At 46.0% G+C, this 18,509-nt stretch overlaps 1 protein-coding gene across 1 annotated transcript in view; it reads right to left on the bottom strand.

Annotated features, from left to right (window-relative positions):
- Positions 1-304: 304 nt before the first annotated feature.
- STX8 (syntaxin 8) overlaps positions 305-18,509 on the bottom strand; it is a gene marked incomplete at its 5' end in the record, with an annotated part of 106,099 nt that continues 87,894 nt past the window's right edge. The window contains one exon of the mRNA XM_009334064.1: positions 305-900. Within this exon, the coding sequence (XP_009332339.1) occupies positions 833-900 (68 nt within the window). The remainder of the gene's footprint in view (positions 901-18,509) is intronic.

The following is an 18,509-nucleotide window of genomic DNA, read 5'->3' as shown; positions in this document are numbered from 1 at the left end:
AATCCTTCCCCTCAGTTTTAACAGCGTGTGAAAAGTTATAAAAGAAAGAGGCAGACCTCGATCGCCGAGATTAGTACATTAATGCCAGCGCATCTCCTGCGGTCAGCGGGGCAGAGCACGGCGGAGCGCGTGGAGAGCACGCCTCCCTCGTGAGCACACGCTGGGCAAGGCTTTCCACTCCTACGCACCGGGTTCAAGACCCGCTGCTGTTTACATTTCTACCCGTGGAGATCGACACCGGTAACTCCCCGAGGGCCCAGGACTGACTCACTCACCAGCGTTTCCGTGCAGCTCATGGGGGCCCCGCGTGCTCTCGCGTCCCACCCTGCGAGAATCCAGGTGTAGTCATTCCCCAAAAACATTTATTCCTTGAAACAAGTAAGAATGTTCATTCCGAAGGAAGGTTATCAGAAAGCAGAGGAGTGCCACCGCTGTACTCCCAAACCACACCTTTATTTTAATATTTTAAAGCCCTCCGGACGACTGACCGCTCAGCAGAAGCGGCGGCGGGCCGGGCAGGCAGCACCCCGACACCAGCACGGGCTCAAACGCAGACGCGCCGAGAAGTGCATCTATCGTACAGCCAGCTGCAGCCTCCCGAATGCCAAATGAAGGTGGGAAGAGAGTCCTTTTCAAGTTCAAGCCCTCCAAATCACGCAGCGCTCTTCAGCTGTGTGCCGAAGGAAGAACGGATGTCTGTCGGACACAGCTTCATTCTCATACTGTGGAGTTTATTTAAAACACAGAAGGTGTTTGCACAAAGTCGGTCTCTTCTCTGGAGTCCTCTGCGCTCAGCTGTCGAGCAGCAGCTCCGACGGGCCCCGTATCCACATTAGTGTGTCGGCCAGACAGCAACCACAGCAATCGCGATCAGCAGCAACACAATCACCACCAGCATTCCTGGAAAAGACGAAAGGACATTAAGGTTGCTGCCTTCATCTTTAACAATTGGCCTTTTGCAATTAAATTCTTCCTCCGAGTCCTGCTCCTCCTCTCAGCTGAGACTCATTTTCCCCCGTGCTCACCCCGTCCAAGCCCCTCACCAGATCCCTGCGTCGATGACCTGAACAGCGACGTGGACTCAAACCCCACGTCGCTAGAGCAGTTCTTTCCCTTCCTGACCCTTCCAATTAATTTTTTTTTTTAACAGTGCCTGCAGGGTATCTTCCTACTTAAACATCTGCCTCGCGAAGATTAAGGGATATGTTTAACTCACAGCAAGGCCAGTTAAGCTTTTCTAGAATCCCTCTGTACCATCCCACTGGGGCAAAGGATTATTCAGAAGGAAATCCAAATTGCATCAGGAAATTGTTTCCAATACAAACTACTCCTGCTTTCAGACAAAACTATCCGCAGAGCAAAAGCAGGGCTTTCGGGTATGTACCTGACTTGGGAAAATGAAGATCAACCAGCATTAAAGAGAGTCTAACAGTGCTCTGCCCAACCGTGCAGCACGCGGGCTGCGTGTGCTCCATCCCGCCCCAAAACCGTACCGGTCGATATGCACAAGTTAATGACTAGCACAATCTTACAAAACTTTGCGACTATTTTTTAGCTCGGGCACACCATGCTGCTCTGCAGAAGGACGGTGTTAAAAAAATATAAGTCATGGATCGTTTTGAAGACTGATCTGGAAAACCAGCAAAGCAGATTTTCTCTCTCAACTGAACGACAGCAATAAGGCGACACGGCTGTCAGACGCCCGCTAGAGAAAACTGATTCTCCTTAGTTTCCCCTTTCTTAGGGAGAACTCACCCCTTTCTTAGAGGAGAGAAAGAAATGTTTTACTGAAAACGGCCGGGGTCCCTGTGGTACACCCCATCGCCTCCCTAAGCAGCCCCAACACGTCAACTCCTCCCGCGGCCGGCTGGACCACTGCACGCTTCGGGCACTGGCATCACGCACACAGGCGTCCTCTGGGGTTAAACGATCTTTTAATTACGAGGCTTTTGTTTTGGTTTAGTATCTGCTCCGCGCTATCCCCCCGTCAGAGCTGTGGGAATACGTTAGGGCTCGAGGAGCGGAAAAAATGTCCCTTCATTTGGTCCGCTCACAGATGACTATTACTCAACCACTTATAATATTTACAAGTCCAGCTCATGGCAATTAAAAAAGGATGTATTAAAATAAACTCCTCTTTCCAAGCTGGAAAAGGATATTAGACATCGCTTTTTGTAAATAGTGTCATGTTTTCTGTGCAGAAACTGTTTCTCTGCCAGGGGTCCAGGATTTTTTTCCAGGGAAATAAGAATTGCCACCAACAGTATTTTTTTCTTTTATGCTCGGTTGAAACCATTTGTTATCTGAAGTGAGCTTGAGCAGCGCTTCACCGCACCGGCTCAAGCAGGTCTCGGATATTGAGCCTTTCTTTCCCTTGCAGAAACAGCTGACTGCCAAACAGAGACGGCAGCAGCTCCGACGCTCCACCTGGGATGCCCAAGGACTGCGGCAGGACTCGGCACTGAGGTGGGGTGTGGGGACAAGCTCTTTGGCTAGGCGGGGACAAGTGCTTTAGCTAAATCATGGATACCGACTGCATCCTTTGGGGTAGGATGATTTTGGGGTGATTTTTTTAGAGCACGCTAAGCCTCAGGCTAAACCTGGATGAAACTGCTTACTAATCACATTAAACGGAGTAAGCTAGTAAAAATGCATCTGTCTGCTCCTGACGCTCTGTTTGCGCCTCTAACAAGGGCTTGGGTTTGCCTCTGACTCCAGAAGCCACCGGGACCGTGCTGCACAGCGCTGCCTTTCCAGCTAACGACCGCCGCGCTTGCACCCAGCCCCGGCGGGCGCGGGGCAGCCAGGGTCCACGCCGGGGGCACCCGGGAAACCGGGTTTCTCCCACCAGCGCCAGCTCCCTCACAGGTAAGGTCCTTCGGGAAGCATCCCGGAGGATGCTCCCGCCGCTGGGCTCCCGCAGCGCCTAGCCTAGCTCCAGATCCTCGTCCTGGGTCCGTGTCTATCAATGCGAGTCCGAGCACATTTGACGCAGCTGGATCTCAGACCATACACAGGCGACTTGCTCCGACCCACTGGAATGGGTGAGAGAGGGATATCGTTCAGTTTTCAACCTCAGCCGACCGCTCAACATCACCCAGCAACACAAACCCAGATTAATCCACTGGGAACACGATCTATACTTTTACTGTGCTTCTAGTCTCTCGCTTTTTACTTCTTAATGTACATTTTGTAGTCTTCAACAGAGTCAGAAGCAAATCGTTTACTTAAATTGGGAAGAAATAAGATCTGATAAAGCTGCCGCATTCAGATTCTCTGTTATGTTTCGCACTGGAGGGAAAAGTTTTAGAGGGTGTAAATCCTTAGCACAGTTTCAGTGTAATAGAGTTTATGAACTTCAGCAATTAAGAAACAACCGAGATCAGTTGCTTGGAAAATACTCTATAGGTGTGAATTAGTAATGATACAAAGTGGAGTTAATGGGGTGTAATTATTCTTTGACAACTCCCAAGAAAAACTGCACATAAACCCAGAACTATTACACAGCAGGAACAGGGGAAGGTGGGGGACTAATAAAGTATTGCTAATGGGCAATAGCAGAATGAACAGGAAACTTAAGAGGACGTTCAGAGCACCAAGAGCGGGACAGCAAAACGAAATAAACTTCATTTTATTCCTGGAAAGAGACTGGTATGAAAATCCTGGAGCCACTTTTCTGTTTCCAAAAGCGGTGGTCAAGTACTTACTCCCCACGTGAGAGACGGAGAAGCAGAGATGGCACGTGGCGGTGCAATATAAATCAGCAACCCGCCAGTATTAAAGGCTTACCTGATCCGTGCGATATGCACAAAAAGAATAGGACGATATAAAATGGCAATAGCACACAAATTTCAAAGTACCTCTTGCATGATAGAGACCAGATGTTACGCACGTTTCTCCCCCCCTACACTACAGAACAGCAGATTAGAAGGATCTGAAGCTTTTAAACCTGGGTGTTTCACACAGTACAACATGCTTTTCTAACAAAAACTGCGGATAGGATCTGACAGCAATTATGCGTTCTAGATTCCCTGCCTGCTTTTTTTTTTGCTCAAGTCCTGTGAAATATAAATATTCCCCTTGACAAGAACTCCTCAAAGAGACGTTCAGGAATCAAAGCTACTAACAAAGTAAACAGGAGTCAGAGAAGAAAAAATAAAAAAGATTCCTGCGCGAAAGAAAACAGTGACAGGAATACAAATTTGAAATGCATTTCTCAGGGAAAGGTGGGAAGTGCAAGCAGAAGTCTAGGTGCAATTACAGAGCAATTAATTAAGGCAGGTTGGAGAAAGTGCAATGCTCTTGAAGCTCCATCTGCTAAAGCGTTTGAGATGGTGCTGCTGCCTCAGCTCAGAGAAGCAGTGCAGAAACGCAGAGGGCACGTCCTCAGCTTACGCCGAGTTTCAGGGCTGCACGGGGTGCCGGCGGGGCGCGGGCCCCCCCCGCCGTTCCCGGGAGCACCGGCTCTCACGCTGCTTTACCGGGTTTTAATCCTACTGCTGAGATCAGCTGCGCCTCTGCTCGTCACCCTGATCCCGACCCCCCCAGTCCCTGGGCAGCTGGGGGGGTTCAATGCTCCAAACCTAGCAAAGCCTTTTCCAAAAAAACGTTAAGATCAAATTTTCAGATATAAGATGGAAAGAAAAGGTGACAATACATGTAATTTATCCCTAGGTTAAGATCACTCTTTAGTCTGTCTCACCTGCTATCTGTCCAGCCACGAGACCGAAGGATCTGGGGTTCACACCATACCCCCCATCTGCCTGGGGTCACTTGGGGCAGCCCTTCTCCAACTCCCAAATCTCTTCCTTCTCTCAAGGATTTATCAGCTTTGAGGGTCATTGGTTTGGGGTTCATCATGGACACCCTCCCCACTGTACCTGATTTACTCCTACAGTAACAACTTCCCAGCTGGGGCTCCCGTGGAAATGCAAACACGTCCTCCAGGTCTGCCTCTGCCTGAAGGGGTCTGGGCATCTAGAAGATGATTTTCCACCCCCAGTTTGCACCCCAGTTTCCAGGGCGTTAATGATCTGTGTCAATACAGGTGATGGCTGAGGACTGCATCCCCTCGTGTCTATCCAGCCAGACAGTAACTACCCCTGCCCAGTCGGGACTGTGTAACTTGAGGGTGTAAGTTCTTGTTAGAAGTAAGACCACACTTAAAGCCCATGCTCTCTGGTGCACTGCCAGCCGTCCTCGGCGATGACAAACACCAGTCACACAGACGACAAGTCCAATAAATCATTTAATTTCCCTCTCTTCATCCCAACCTTTGCTGTTTTCCCGTCGCAGAGACCCAGATGTGGCTTGGAGCCACACCACGCTGAGCACCGTGCAAACACAGCACATCCCTGCCCTCGAAAGCATCCCTCTCCTTCCAGGCATCCCTCTCCTCTTGGTACAGAGCCCACGCTACAGGCACTGCAGGCGTGTTACAGCCTACATCACACCACTGAAATCCTGGACGTGCTGCAGAGCTGCGAGAGGACAGAATAATTAACATTTCTGGTTTGTAACTTCACGCAAGCACAGGGTGCCACGTACTAAATAAGCCTATTTGCCTCAGATAACTGTTATGAATCACAAATAACGCTGATGAATTGGTTTCCTCAGAGAAGAGCGGATACCTACCGTCAGCCAGCAGCCGGCTTTCGTGTTTGTGATTAATCATCGAGACTTTCCAATTCCTTCTGCTGACTGTTCAGATGCAGGCAGCTGAGACTCAACGATCTCCAGTTTTCTTTAAAGCATTTTTAATTCCTAATGCTAACGACGGCGGGAGCCCAGCAGAAATTTCTGCTCACAAGCACTGCCGCTGATGGAGAGATGAGCCCTCGCAGCACCCATACAAAGCAGCCAATTGTTGCTTGTCAACTGGGTGCTTATGCCAGCTTTCTGACAAGGCAATATTTACTGTGAAATATCCACTTATTGTGCTGAATGTAACTCCTGGGAATATGAGCGTGTTTAGGATCTGGCAGGGGTTCAAGTGCCTTTGAACAGGCAGGCAGGAACTTGGTCATAAATACATCGTGTTTTGACAAGTCCCTCTTGAATAACTGTCAAAAGATTTCTGGTCTGCTTCTATCAGACTATTGATTTACCATTAAAATGGCTCTGTAGCCACGGAGCGCTGGCCATTGAGATTTAACGTGTTATCAATTAGAGCACAGGGGTTTCTGTAAGGTGTCTCGCGTTACTACTTCACACGGGACAGCCCCTGCAGAGGAGACGGTTGCACCTTCCTCCTTGGCATCCCCTGCTCCAGTAACAAGATACTGGTTTCATTTCTATAAATGCACACTGGCAAGGTTTATTCCAGGGACTGAGGATACCTTTGTTCAATGGTGCAAGTAATATCAGCAACGCTTCAGCTCTTCTCTTTCAGCCCCCTGGCAGCCAGGCACTCCTACACCTGACGTTGCTTCATACAGCTGCCCAGCATCCCAGGCTAGTGCAGCAGGTAGGCCATCGCCCATATGCTCCAGCCACAACCCCTAAATTCAAAAGTGATGCCTACGCTCACTCCAGCACCCCCATCCAGCTGAAGGTAGGGATGTGAAAGGAGCAGGTACCAGCTGATGCACCCACGGCTTCGCAGGTCACATTAAAGGTCTCCAGTGACAATGCTGATCTGTCCTTCTGCCTTGGAGGCATCTTCCAGTTGAACACCAGGTCCACTCTACGGCTCTTTGTTTAACGCCAAGCCCGTCAGTAACGGGCACAAGATATCCACATCAAGATATTCACCTGCTGCTGTCTCTCTGAGCATCAGCCCAGCTTGGGCTGCCACTGGAGATATCCAGTCACTAGGGAGAACATCCTGAATGCTTTCAAAGCATTCTAGGAGGGTTGATGAAAGCAAGTGCAGAGGGAATTTGCCTGTGATAGCTCAGGTCTGGACTCAACGAGCAAGAAAATCTCTTCCAGTCCCCGCTGCTATAATTAGTGCACAGAGTATAGAATCACAGAATCATAGAATCATTTAGGTTGGAAAAGACCTTTAAGATCATCGAGTCCAACCGTTAACCTAGCACTGCCAAGCCCACCACCAAACCATGTCCCTAAGTGCCACATCTACACGTCCTCTAAATACCTCCAGGGATGGTGACTCAACCACTTCCCTGGGCAGCCTGTTCGGTGAAGAAATTTTTCCTCACGTCCAATCTAAACCTCCCCTGGCACAACTTGAGGCCCTTTCCTCTCATCCTATCACTTGTTACTTGGGAGAAGAGACCAACACCCACCTCACTACAGCCTCCTTTCAGGTAGTTGTAGAGAGCAATGAGGTCTCCCCTCAGCCTCCTCTTCTCCAGGCTAAACAACCCCAGCTCCCTCAGCCGCTCCTCATCAGACTTGTTCTCCAGACCCCTCACCAGCCTCGTTGCCCTTCGCTGGACACACATCCAGTATTGGATGGTCCTTATGAATAGGACAAGTAAATATGAGCATATGCTAAGGGCTGATGTCTCCTTTTCATGGGGGTGCATAGCCATGGTTTCTCTTTCAGGTTCGAAGCAGACTGCTCTGGCAGCAGGGCAGGCCCTCCTAACCAGGGAGCAGCATCAGTCTTTTGGACATGGACTTGACCAATGCGAGCCCCATCTGTCATCCCCAAATCCAGGTCAGCTGGAAAGCTGGAGATTTGGGAAGCAGCTGTCCTTTGGGTGAGCTGTACGGTTTTGTGGGCTCAGCGCTCTTTCCAAATATTAAGCATATTCAGAAAGCAAACACAACCACGCGTTGGCTGTTTGCTGGTTTCTGGGTGGTGGAGTAAATACTGATTTCAGCCCAGTAAAAAAAAATAAATTTCTAAGGCGTGTGTGTGTGTGCCCAAATTGTCTGCTCTGACTTCAAAAGCTGAAATGTTACATCCAGGTCTGTTCCAAGAACTTCTAACTTGCAGCTGGCAAATCCCGCCCAAAAAATGAGACGTGCCTATTTGTGATCTCCCCCGGCGCTTGCTGTCTGCAGAGAGGAGGCATGGGGAAAGCAGCCCTGCAACAAGCCCTGAGCATCCCTCGACACCTTGCTGGCGACTGCTTCTGGGAACGGGAGTTTTGCTTGGGGTTTTCCTCATCTTTTCTGCTGATGTGGGTGTAGTGTCATTCTCAATAACACTGAAGGCTCAGCATTGGCGTCTTTTGTAAGTTATAAAATAATAATAAATAGCATGCTATGACTTTAAAGAGCCTGGTATAGCATTACATGATCTGGAAAAAGCATCTTGTTTTATGCCAAGAAAGTTGTATTTCCCCCAGAACTGTCTATCCAGAAGTTTATGAATAAGTCTTCTTTTATAAGTGACACGGAGCGCTAACTTATAAACACATAATAGTTGTTTTATAGGGTAGGAGAGAAGCAGGGAAAAGATGGGAGTTTCAACAAGAGGCTGTAGAGTCATAGCTGCTTTCTTTAAGGACTCCTTTTTAGTATCACAGTTAAGAAAAAAAACAAAACAAACTTTATCTGCTTTTTCAGTAAGTTAATTTTAAGTCCGTGTTGCCAGATATATGGCAGAAACCCTGCCCAAATCTGTTCAAAACCTTGATTTTCACGGCAACAGAGAACCAACTTGGAAGGCTGGCTCCGAATCCGACTCACATACCTAAAGCACTAGTTTAACATGGCAAGCACCCGAAGAAATCCATCTTGCTGTCCTTTACGTTCCCTACAAAAAGCCAAACACTTTCTCCACAAAAAGCTATATAAAAAAAAAAATCTTTCCTTCTAACTTTTTCCTCGTTTCGAGCGAGACGGGGTATTCAATTTGTATTGCATTAAGAACCACTTCAGCATAAATCCCATGCTATTAAGCTGGCTTGTATGTAAATACACTCCCCGATTCCTACACCTGCATCATTGAAACCATCTCTCTGGAGGCTTGTTCTTTATTAGTTTTGTGACAGCCAAACTTTTTCTTGGGCGATACGTCTGTGTAAAACGCTGCGATCTCACATTATCCTACGCCCCCGCCCGCCCAGAGGAACCTGGACATTATTGCTTTTGACCTTCCTTTTCAACTGGTCTGACTTGAGAAATTTAACACTACAATTGTACCCCTCAACTCTGACATCAAAATCATTGGCAATTCTCAAAGAAATCAAGAACAGGCTCTGCGAACAGTTATTAGAGGCTCCAAATGCCCGTGTGTTTCACTGGGTCTAGAGGAGGGAAAAAAAAGATACACTTCTCAAAAAAGCTGAGCTCTTTGGAAACAACAGCTATTGCGTTATGAATTCCTTATTTGGAAGAAAGAAAAACCCAGGTCATTCCTATGTAAGATGAAAAAACTCTTATTTTATGAGTTATTCCACATTTGGACCTACTCATGCAACACTAGATTAACCTGAAGAAACGAGTTATCTGAGTCAAAGGTATAGACTTTGTTTATACACATTAACTCCTCAGTCAACATTATTTCACATACTAAAAAAAATTGCGTTTTTGTGTTTTTTTGTCACGTTGGGATGGAATTACACCTCCCTCTCGGGCACGCAGAGGAGTTTGTTGTTAATACAAGCCTTTCATCAGGACATGAAGATACCTTACATTACCGACAGCAAGACCTGTTGGCAAACAAAGCACGGCTAAATAACAGCAAGATAAAAACCACCACTATCGGAAAATAAATGTCAGATTCAGTCCCAGAAGCAGCACGGAGTGAGTTTACATCCAAAACGTTTATTGCTTCAGCGATCGAATAATCCCGAGCGTTTGGGTCCCAAACCACATGCGCAGCCCTCCGAAAGGAAGTGAGATAAGTGTTTCTCTTAATCCATTATTGTTATACTTCAATTTGCTTCTTTTTTAATCTATTTTTCAAATTATAAATGCAGGCCAGATAGTATATTGAACTACTTCCAAGCACAATTGCAAAGAAATCCCGTATTCTTTCAAAAAGCGACATACGCTCTACAAACCCAACCTCACATGAACCGCAACAGTCAGAGGAATAGCTCAAATGAGTTCGGTCGCAGCCTTCAACCGCTGCTCACGTTTCAACGTCTCCGATGCTTAGCTGGTCTGTGTGAAGGCAATCGCCTACCTTTGGCAGTGGCTGGAAGGTTTTGATCCAACAGTTTAAGATGCCGCATAAATACACATTTGACTGTACGTCTGTAAGTCTGCACAATTCCTGCGTGAATTGTGCATGAATTCTTGCATTGACCTGAGAACCAGACTAGAAGAAGGGCAGTTGAAAGACAGGAAGGTTTTCTAAGGAAATTAAGAAATATAAGTACATTTTACCTTCTGAGCCACCAGAAATGAAGCTCAGAGACAGGCAAGACATTTGTTTGGATTTGAAGGCAAGTCGAGAGCACAGCAAGAACTAAACTGTCACAAGTTTTAACTTTCAGAGAAGTCTGCGGGAAAGGGAACACTTTGAGCTAAATTTGTATCTACTTTAAATAGCAGAAGGTAGTTCACAGAGGACAACCTAGGAGAAATGGTTCGATGTACCTCTGAGACAGAATTGCCGAACCAAAGAGCTTTGAAGCAATTTATACACATACCTGAATAATACCTTTCTGCAAAAATGCTCAATAATAAAATAATTTACTGGACTCATCACTGCACGAAGAGCAGATCTAAGAGGCAACAGCTTTCCCAAGTTACTTCCTACCCAAAAAACCCCAACATTAACTGAACCCTTTCTACTCGCTGCTATACCGAAGAAAAGATCAGATGTATTTAACAAGTAATACTAACTCTGCAGCAACTTCTCTCCAACTTTGTCAACAATGCTAAAGGCAGACTAAAAGAAAGCCCCTCTGGAGCACAAGCTGTCTTTTGGGGTAAATTCGTGCAGGACCTTGCACCCATGCCCAGCCGAAGCTGACAATTTAAGACCTTAAGTCTCCCCGAGAGTCTCTTTTGGTGTTTTCCCACATACCATCTATTTTACTGCGAGTCAAACAGGGCAACCTCTACTCATCTCCGCCTGATGCCCTTCCCTGATGGGTGTGCCGGGGCAGCACCAGTCACAGAGGTCCAGAGCCGTGCAGGGGACGACCCGGCTCCCAGCAAGCCAGAAACTGGAAATATTCTCGTGTTTTTTTCCTTTTGTTCTTGCTAGAGTGACTTCACAAACTTTCCTTGCTTGTCCCCACACTGCTATTATCAAACTATTTCCAACCCCAAAGGTCATCGGCAGACATGGTTACTGGATTTTTTTGCATGTGGCTTATTTTTCTTCCCCCTTTTTTTTTTTTTTATTAAATAAGCACGCACACTTTCCAATTTTCCCTTCTCCAAACTCTCTAGCATCCTTTCCCTTACATAAGCGACGCCAAGAAACAAGATCAGTCAAGCAATGTGCTGCATTTCTGAACAACTGTGTTACAACTTGGAACGGGACTTGTGAAAGTTTCAAAAACCTCAATGTGCACTAAAGGTTTCCCAGAAGAAAGGAAACAAAACAAGCCCAAACAGGATCACAGAAGTTCTACAAATCCCTGTCTTTCAGATGAAGTTCACCCAAGTGAGCCCAACCAAGCCACAGGGGTCACCTGAACCCTTTTGTTCTGGCATAAGCTCAGCAAAAATCAGGGGGAAAGGGTGAGAAAGCGCAGGTTTAACCGGGACATCCCCATCTCTGGGCTTACCGGGAGTTATCCTCCCCACGCCATTGAGGGAGATGAGCAATGAAGAACAGAAGAAGCGTTTGGCACGGACCACAGCTTCATGAACCGTGGTGGAGAGAACAGCCGGGAGCTAAAGGGTGTGAAGGAGAGCCACGTGAAGCTTTCCTGGCCAGAAAGCAATGATCTTAGAAAATCCAAAGGCCAGCTACCATCAGGTGGTCCTTCAGCAGCACAGGTCACTAAAGAGACTTCTCACTGCATTAGAAACTTCAGAGATTTGCCAGCCAGACGCAGCACAGGCTGCAAGGAGAGGCACCAACCTGGGGCTAAGGCGAGTTAAATCCCAGAGATGGGGCGTTCGCCGCCTCCCCGCAGTGCCCTGACGGCTGGTGTTCCTCCTCACCCACCTACATCCACGCACCTTCTCCAGCTCAGCTTCCCCCACTAGCCCCTATTCTAGCGAGGGATGCAGAAGCTGCAGCCCAGCTGGCAAACTCAGAACGGTTTTCCTGAAAGAAAGGGTCTGCCAGGCAGCAGCTTACCCCGGAGCCACTACCTGCAGCAAGCAGGGAAAAGGCAGAAGACATGACAGATGATCTCAGCAGGGGACTGTTGTTCCTCCACTACTTTCTCCAGTAAAAACAAATGGGGGAAAAAAAATAATAAAATGAAAGGACGGCTCTGCTGGCCTGGCGCAGAAGGGGACATCTGCCCGCGTCCATCTGCCATCAGCCCGACACCCCGGTCTTTGTTTTTCGTAGGGTCAGTTTTCTACCATTATACCTCCCTGAACTGCCTCACCAGGACACCAGTGCCAGTACAAGGAAAAAGATGGGAACATGGGGAGAGGGAGCAGGTAACCACTAGCTCCGCTTAGACGCATCAATAAATTGTCCCATTAGGCTCTTAAATCACTTGAGAAAGTATTATCTTTGCCTCTTCCTTTGTTTTTCACTCGAACAAATGCTGGGATTACTCATTCCCTAGTTAGATGGATATATTACAGTGCCAGAACGCTTCCAAAATGTTTAAAGCATCAACAACTAGAGTTACGCATGAAAAAAAAAAAAAGAAATAAAAATAATCACAGCTCAAACGAGTGGAATAGGCTGCAGTAACAAAACTACAGTTTTACTGGTCTATCTGAACCCACAAGAGAAACTTCACTGGCAAGACATTGATCAAGGAGAAAAAGTTATAGCAGAAAAAAAAAAATCATATAGTGTTCATACCAAGTCATTTAAGGTCAGATTAAGTGTTCCTGAAGTCTGGTCCATGTGTCTTCTATTTAAAAAAGTGCCCTGCTTGCACAGGAATTTTAAGAACTTTTGAAAATGGGATGCTGGCTCCTAAGTCACTTGGATACTTGACCGCGTGGTCAGGAGGGTTGAGATTTACATACAAATTGCAAAGCTTCTAAATGGCTTCCTCAGAGCAAGAAACGGGGGTGGAAACGAGAGAATATTTAATGATTAGTTCCTTATGGCTCCGACATTCTTGAAGCATATTTCTTGCAGTCCCTGGAACACTCCTGCATTCTTGATTGCAAAATGGCAATAAGTGATTTCCTTTAAAAGCCTTGTCTTTTATTGGAATACTAAAAATACCCCACTAGCCCCACTCCACTCCACACTCTCTCTTTCCTGGACAGGCACCATCAACCCTGATGTATTCTATTTTGAAGATGACAATAAACATTTCAGCATTGGCTGTTCAATCCACTTCATAATAGATCTTGCATTTCCAGTGGAGCCCCTACTAGCACCATAAATCATCTTTACACAGACTTAAGTATGAGAAACTCCAGCTCAAAAGCAGCATGGATTTTTTTCATCTTTTTAAAAATGGGTACAAAACAGTCGGGAATTAAATGAGTGGCAACTTTAAACGTGAAACTACTGGGATGACACTGTAAAACAGAGCTGTTGCGATGGTTAGAGTGACACCAGGCAGCGCTGCTGCAGTCAATTCACTTGACGTAAACCTACCTGGAAGATGATGCTGGGTGGGGTGAAGTCCAGAAAAAATTGTCTACACATCCATTACATCTGAACAAACACGGGTTTCAAATCTGGGATACTCTGGCTGCTGCTGATTTTAAAAGCCACAGATGAAGATTAATTACATACTACGTCTGAACTGGTTACACGCATCTCGTACTCCTTTTGTTTTTCCATTCTATATTGACTTAAAAGTCTGAACCATTCTCCCAACTGCTTCGCTCATTATGTCTCTCTCCATCTGCTACAGACCTTGGAGAATAGCTCAAAGAGATAATTTCAGGTACACGATGAGGAGGCTACCGCATAAACCACAATTTTATCATTAATGTTCTTGGCTGAGTCGAGGAGCTTCTCCAGTAAAAGCAGTTGCGCAATCACGTTCAAGAACTAAGACCGGCTAAGTGCAGGATGCAACCAGCCTTCCTCAGCCTTAAACATCAAAGTCTTCATGTAGTCAAGAGCCAGAAGGGACATAATTCAGAGCCCCAACGCAGGCTCCAAACGCAGTCCAGCGGTGGATGATGAGAAGGGTTTCCAGAGTATCGATCTGTCTGTTAGGAGGTTTGGCTGGACAAGGTGATCAAGTGGCTCCCGAGCCAACCCAGCAGTGTCGGCCCCGGCACGATTACTTCTTTCCACATTAAGGGAGTCTGCTGGGAAATCTGACCTCATAGAACAAATCTGCTGGTCACATCATAAGTCTGTTACAGCAATTGCCCTCAAGTCACTCCACAAACTACATGCAGCTCAGCAGCCGCAGGCTGATGCCCCATGTATTGGCTGAAATACAAGCTGTAGCTTTCACATGAGTATAAGCCTAATAAAGGTCAGAGATGCTTATTTTTCTACTTTTGAAGTCCCAAGGGGAAGTGAACCTAACTTTGTCTGTTGGCAAACTAGTTTTTGATCATGCTTGTGGCTGGATAGTCTCACTACCTGCCTACTGCTGTCACACGGATGGTAAGCGCTCTGCTCCACAGGATACAGTTAGCAACAGGCTTTGCTTAGCGTCAGCTTCTCTTTCTTGGATGAATCCATCACACTTCACGGACCCCTTCCCCACCTGCAGTGGGTCTCAAACAGGAGGGTCTGCATAAGGAAACTGCGCTTATTTTTGGTTGACTCATTCCATGAATTTGATCTGGGTGAATCTAGTACTCCAACAGCAAGATCTGGTGACCGCAGCAAGGATATGCTCTTCTGACTCTGAGGAGAAGACAACTGGAATCATAAATCGTAACACCATCAGGTGGAAAAGGACCACAGCAGGTTCTAGTGCAACCTACTGCTCTAAGCAGGGTCAAGTTAGGGAGCTGGACTCAATGATCCTTATAGGTCCCTTCCAACTTGAGATATTCTATGATTCTAAGACCAGACTCAGACCATGTTGCTCTGGGCTTTTGTCAACCTGAATCTTGAAAACCTTTAAGGATGCACCACTCTTCAGGGAGCACACACACTGGATTCTCCCCCCAGACGAAATCACACCAGAAGATCTGCTCATTTTCACAAATAGGCTGTGCTACTCCGAGGAAGTTATTCACTAACCCACTAAAACTATTTCAGGAAGAGCAGCACAGCATGGACAACCCAAAGAGGTAACATTGAAGTGGGCAAGTGCTTATCATCTCAAATACAACACTGAGAAAAAGGAAAAAAACCTTGAAATCTTTCAGACTGGCTCTTTTAACATTTAAGAAGATTCTTAGATGGGGCTTCATTGATTTTAAAGTCAATACCAATTTAGACAAATAAAGTGTTTCACCCTAGTTTCTGCAGAAGCGTATCAGCCTGCACATAAAATTCTTGACACAGATATAGCTGGTTTTTTTGTTGAGAATAGTGTTTTCACAATTCAAAGAACAATCCTTCTTTTAGAAACTTGCTCAACCTTTGGCAATCCAACCTAATCAGCATACAAAACTGCAGAAACCAGCAACCAAATACTTCTTAATACTATTTACAGCTGCTAACAACTATACGAACCTTCTAAAAATGCCAAGGGAAACAGGGTGGGTGAAACAATCCCTCACAAACAACTGAGCCAATAAATACAGAACTGTGATAAGAAATTAGGTTTGACTTGCATAATCACTTTTAAAAGTTTTTGGTAAATGGAGTCTGAAGAGCGGGAGGCTGATAAAATAACATAGTTCAGTAGCAATGCAAAAGTTTCATGCCGATGAAGTAGGGAATTCAATCCTTGCTGAATTCTTGAAATCATTTAGATGTTAACAGAAGTTTCTTCTCCAAAAAAAGAAGGCAAGGCATCTCTTAAAGCCCACACACACAGATCTTTGACTCCTATATTCTGGTGCACTACAAAAAACTATTTTGGTTTTGGAAGACTGCATTGTCTCATGTGTCACGATGGCTATTTTATTTTATTTTTTAACTTCTGACTTGAGCAGAGCCAAACCTGTACAATTTATGCAAGTGCAGTACAAGAGGTCCTCTCTCATTTTGTATCAGGGGGAAAAAAAAAAAGAAGAGAAAGGAGGAGGGGAAAAACACAGTATCATTTCATCTCAATACCTTCCTAAAACTTGAGAAGTTTATAAGCTCTTAACTCCAGTTCTCTTCTTTTGCCTTCCCACATGACAGCTACAAGCTGCCATAGCAGCTGCACAGTAAACGTCTTCAAAGGAAATAAAGAAATAATTGCTCTCAGAACAAAGTGCAGGGGGAAAAACTGGCCTGGTGACATGAGTAATGCAGGGCTGAGCAGGCTGCACCCGGGGGAGCGAACGCAGTATGTGTTATAGCTAGAAGCAACCTCTCCACATACTCACTCGCCAGTGGAGACTTTTGTTCGTAAAGGAGAAAGGCAGCAAAACCAGAAGAGCACTGGGAGAACTTACAGAAGGCAGGATGTTTCAGAAACCCATCTTCATATATTTTGCATCATATTCTCCTGTTGGAGAACATTTCCCTGAAAAGCTCCTTAAGGTTATAACTAGATACGTGTGGGGGTTGACACAGAGAAAAAAAAAAAATAAAATTAAGAAGGAAAGGAAAAAAAAAAAGGTCTGTGTAGGAATGTAGCCTGTTATCAAACAATCAACAAGGATAAAAATACCTGGGAGCAAAAAGAAGTTGCCTGATTTACTGATTTTTTTTTTTTCCTTACGTCTAATCCCACGGTTGAATATACAGAGCTTATTCCCCTCACACTTCTAGGGGGAGAAAAAACCCACACTGCAAAGAGGCATATAAATCGCCCTGGATCATTTGTCTGAATCCCGCTCCTGCCCCGAAAGAGGGACGCTCCATATGCTTTTGCAATAGCTCTGTTTTGATAGTGTTACCAGGAGTGTCCCTTATTAATCATGTTGCCACTAAAACTCTCCCTGGAGTATTTGCTTATTCTATACTTCTCCAAACTGTTTCGCTTTTCTCTTAATTTATTAAAAGCTCGCCGAAGATGACCATGGATAAAGCTAACCTCTGCTACTACAAAACTGGAAGGAAAAAAAAAAGGCGGCAGAGGGAGAAAAATCACCTTTAACCATGAATTTTCCTCTATTCCTCAGAAGAACCCCCCCCCCCCAAACATGCTGTTTCAGTCTTTGTTACATTTGTCTGACCAGTTCAAGTTGAGAAGCCTGAGATATTGCTATTTAAGGTATCATTAACATTCAAGAAACACTTTCCTGGATGTTACTATTTGAGTCGAGATCATTGGAAGAAATTTGGTATTGGCTCAAGCCTTCAGTGCCCTGAAATCAATGAGCTTATTTCAGCCTGTAAAGTGTTCTTAGAGACACGCTTAAGTGCTTTGCTGGATGAAGAACAAAGCACTTGGCACCCCGCAGAACTGAACCCTGCTGAGGTGCGAAGGGTTTCCAAACATTTCTAATTAACTAAAAGAATCCACAATTAAGAAAGTCCCAGTCACTTGGTTGACAGAATAAAGGCAATGTTTTGCAAAGCATCCCGTGTTCCCCTCTCGGGCAACACGCACCCCTTCACAATACCAGACACGGGAAAGAGAAACGTGTCCAAGAGTAGGTGGGCTATAAAGAGCAAAAGAGTATCCGGGTGTCCTTTGGCAATTCGGCAGCGGTGCCGAAATCCAGATCCACGCCTGGGCTTCACAAGGTCCCTGCTTCAAGGCCGGGAGTACTGAGGAGACGGGGTTCGCTTGAGGTGACCTGCTAGACCCTGCCCTGCTCCTGTGCATCTTGGCTTCGTTGATGCCACGGATCAGCCAGTCCCGCAGGAAAGTTCTGCTGGCTGCAAGTGCGGGCAGTCCCCATCTTCTTATCTTAGATCTAAAGATGGGCCTAAAAGGAACGAAAAGCCACCTCTGCAGTGCAGAAGAAAACGTTAGGTATGAAAGCTTCAGACCGAGTACACGTGGTCTCCGGCTTTGCATAGATGATGGGGAAGATCCCCATTTATCCCCTAGGCTTTACATTGTTTTGAGGACTCTGCTGTGTGCAAAACATTAACTCAAACCAAGTGGTACAATCCTGCTAAAATTACACTTTTAAGCCAACTACATCTTTCTGAGTCAGAAAACAAATAGGCCTTTCAATGCACTTTTATAATTGCAACAGGTATTTCGTTCTTATTTTCACCCAGCTTATAAAAGATCAGATAAATTATTTTTCATGCTTATCTTTCCCCATGAAAAACACAAATCACCTTGGCGCTATGCTAACAAAAGCTTGACTTATCTAGGCACAGGACATCAGGGAGAGGCCCCTTGCTCGCCAGGCCCTGACCCTGCAGCCCAGGCAGCGTGGTCAGATGGACTCCGCATGGATGCAGCGGGAATTGGAGGCAAAGCCCCAGAGACCTGTGAAATCTGTGTAGAGGATCAGACCACCTTCAGCTGGAGAACTCACCAGGGACTTTCCACCTGTGGTCCACGGCTACTTCTAAGGAGCCCGAGGACAGCAGCCAGAAG

This window comes from Pygoscelis adeliae, unplaced genomic scaffold, assembly GCF_000699105.1.
Source record: "Pygoscelis adeliae isolate BGI_AS28 unplaced genomic scaffold, ASM69910v1 Scaffold11, whole genome shotgun sequence".
NCBI classification, from domain to species: domain Eukaryota; kingdom Metazoa; phylum Chordata; class Aves; order Sphenisciformes; family Spheniscidae; genus Pygoscelis; species Pygoscelis adeliae.
This window is presented reverse-complemented; position numbering and strand designations above follow the sequence as displayed.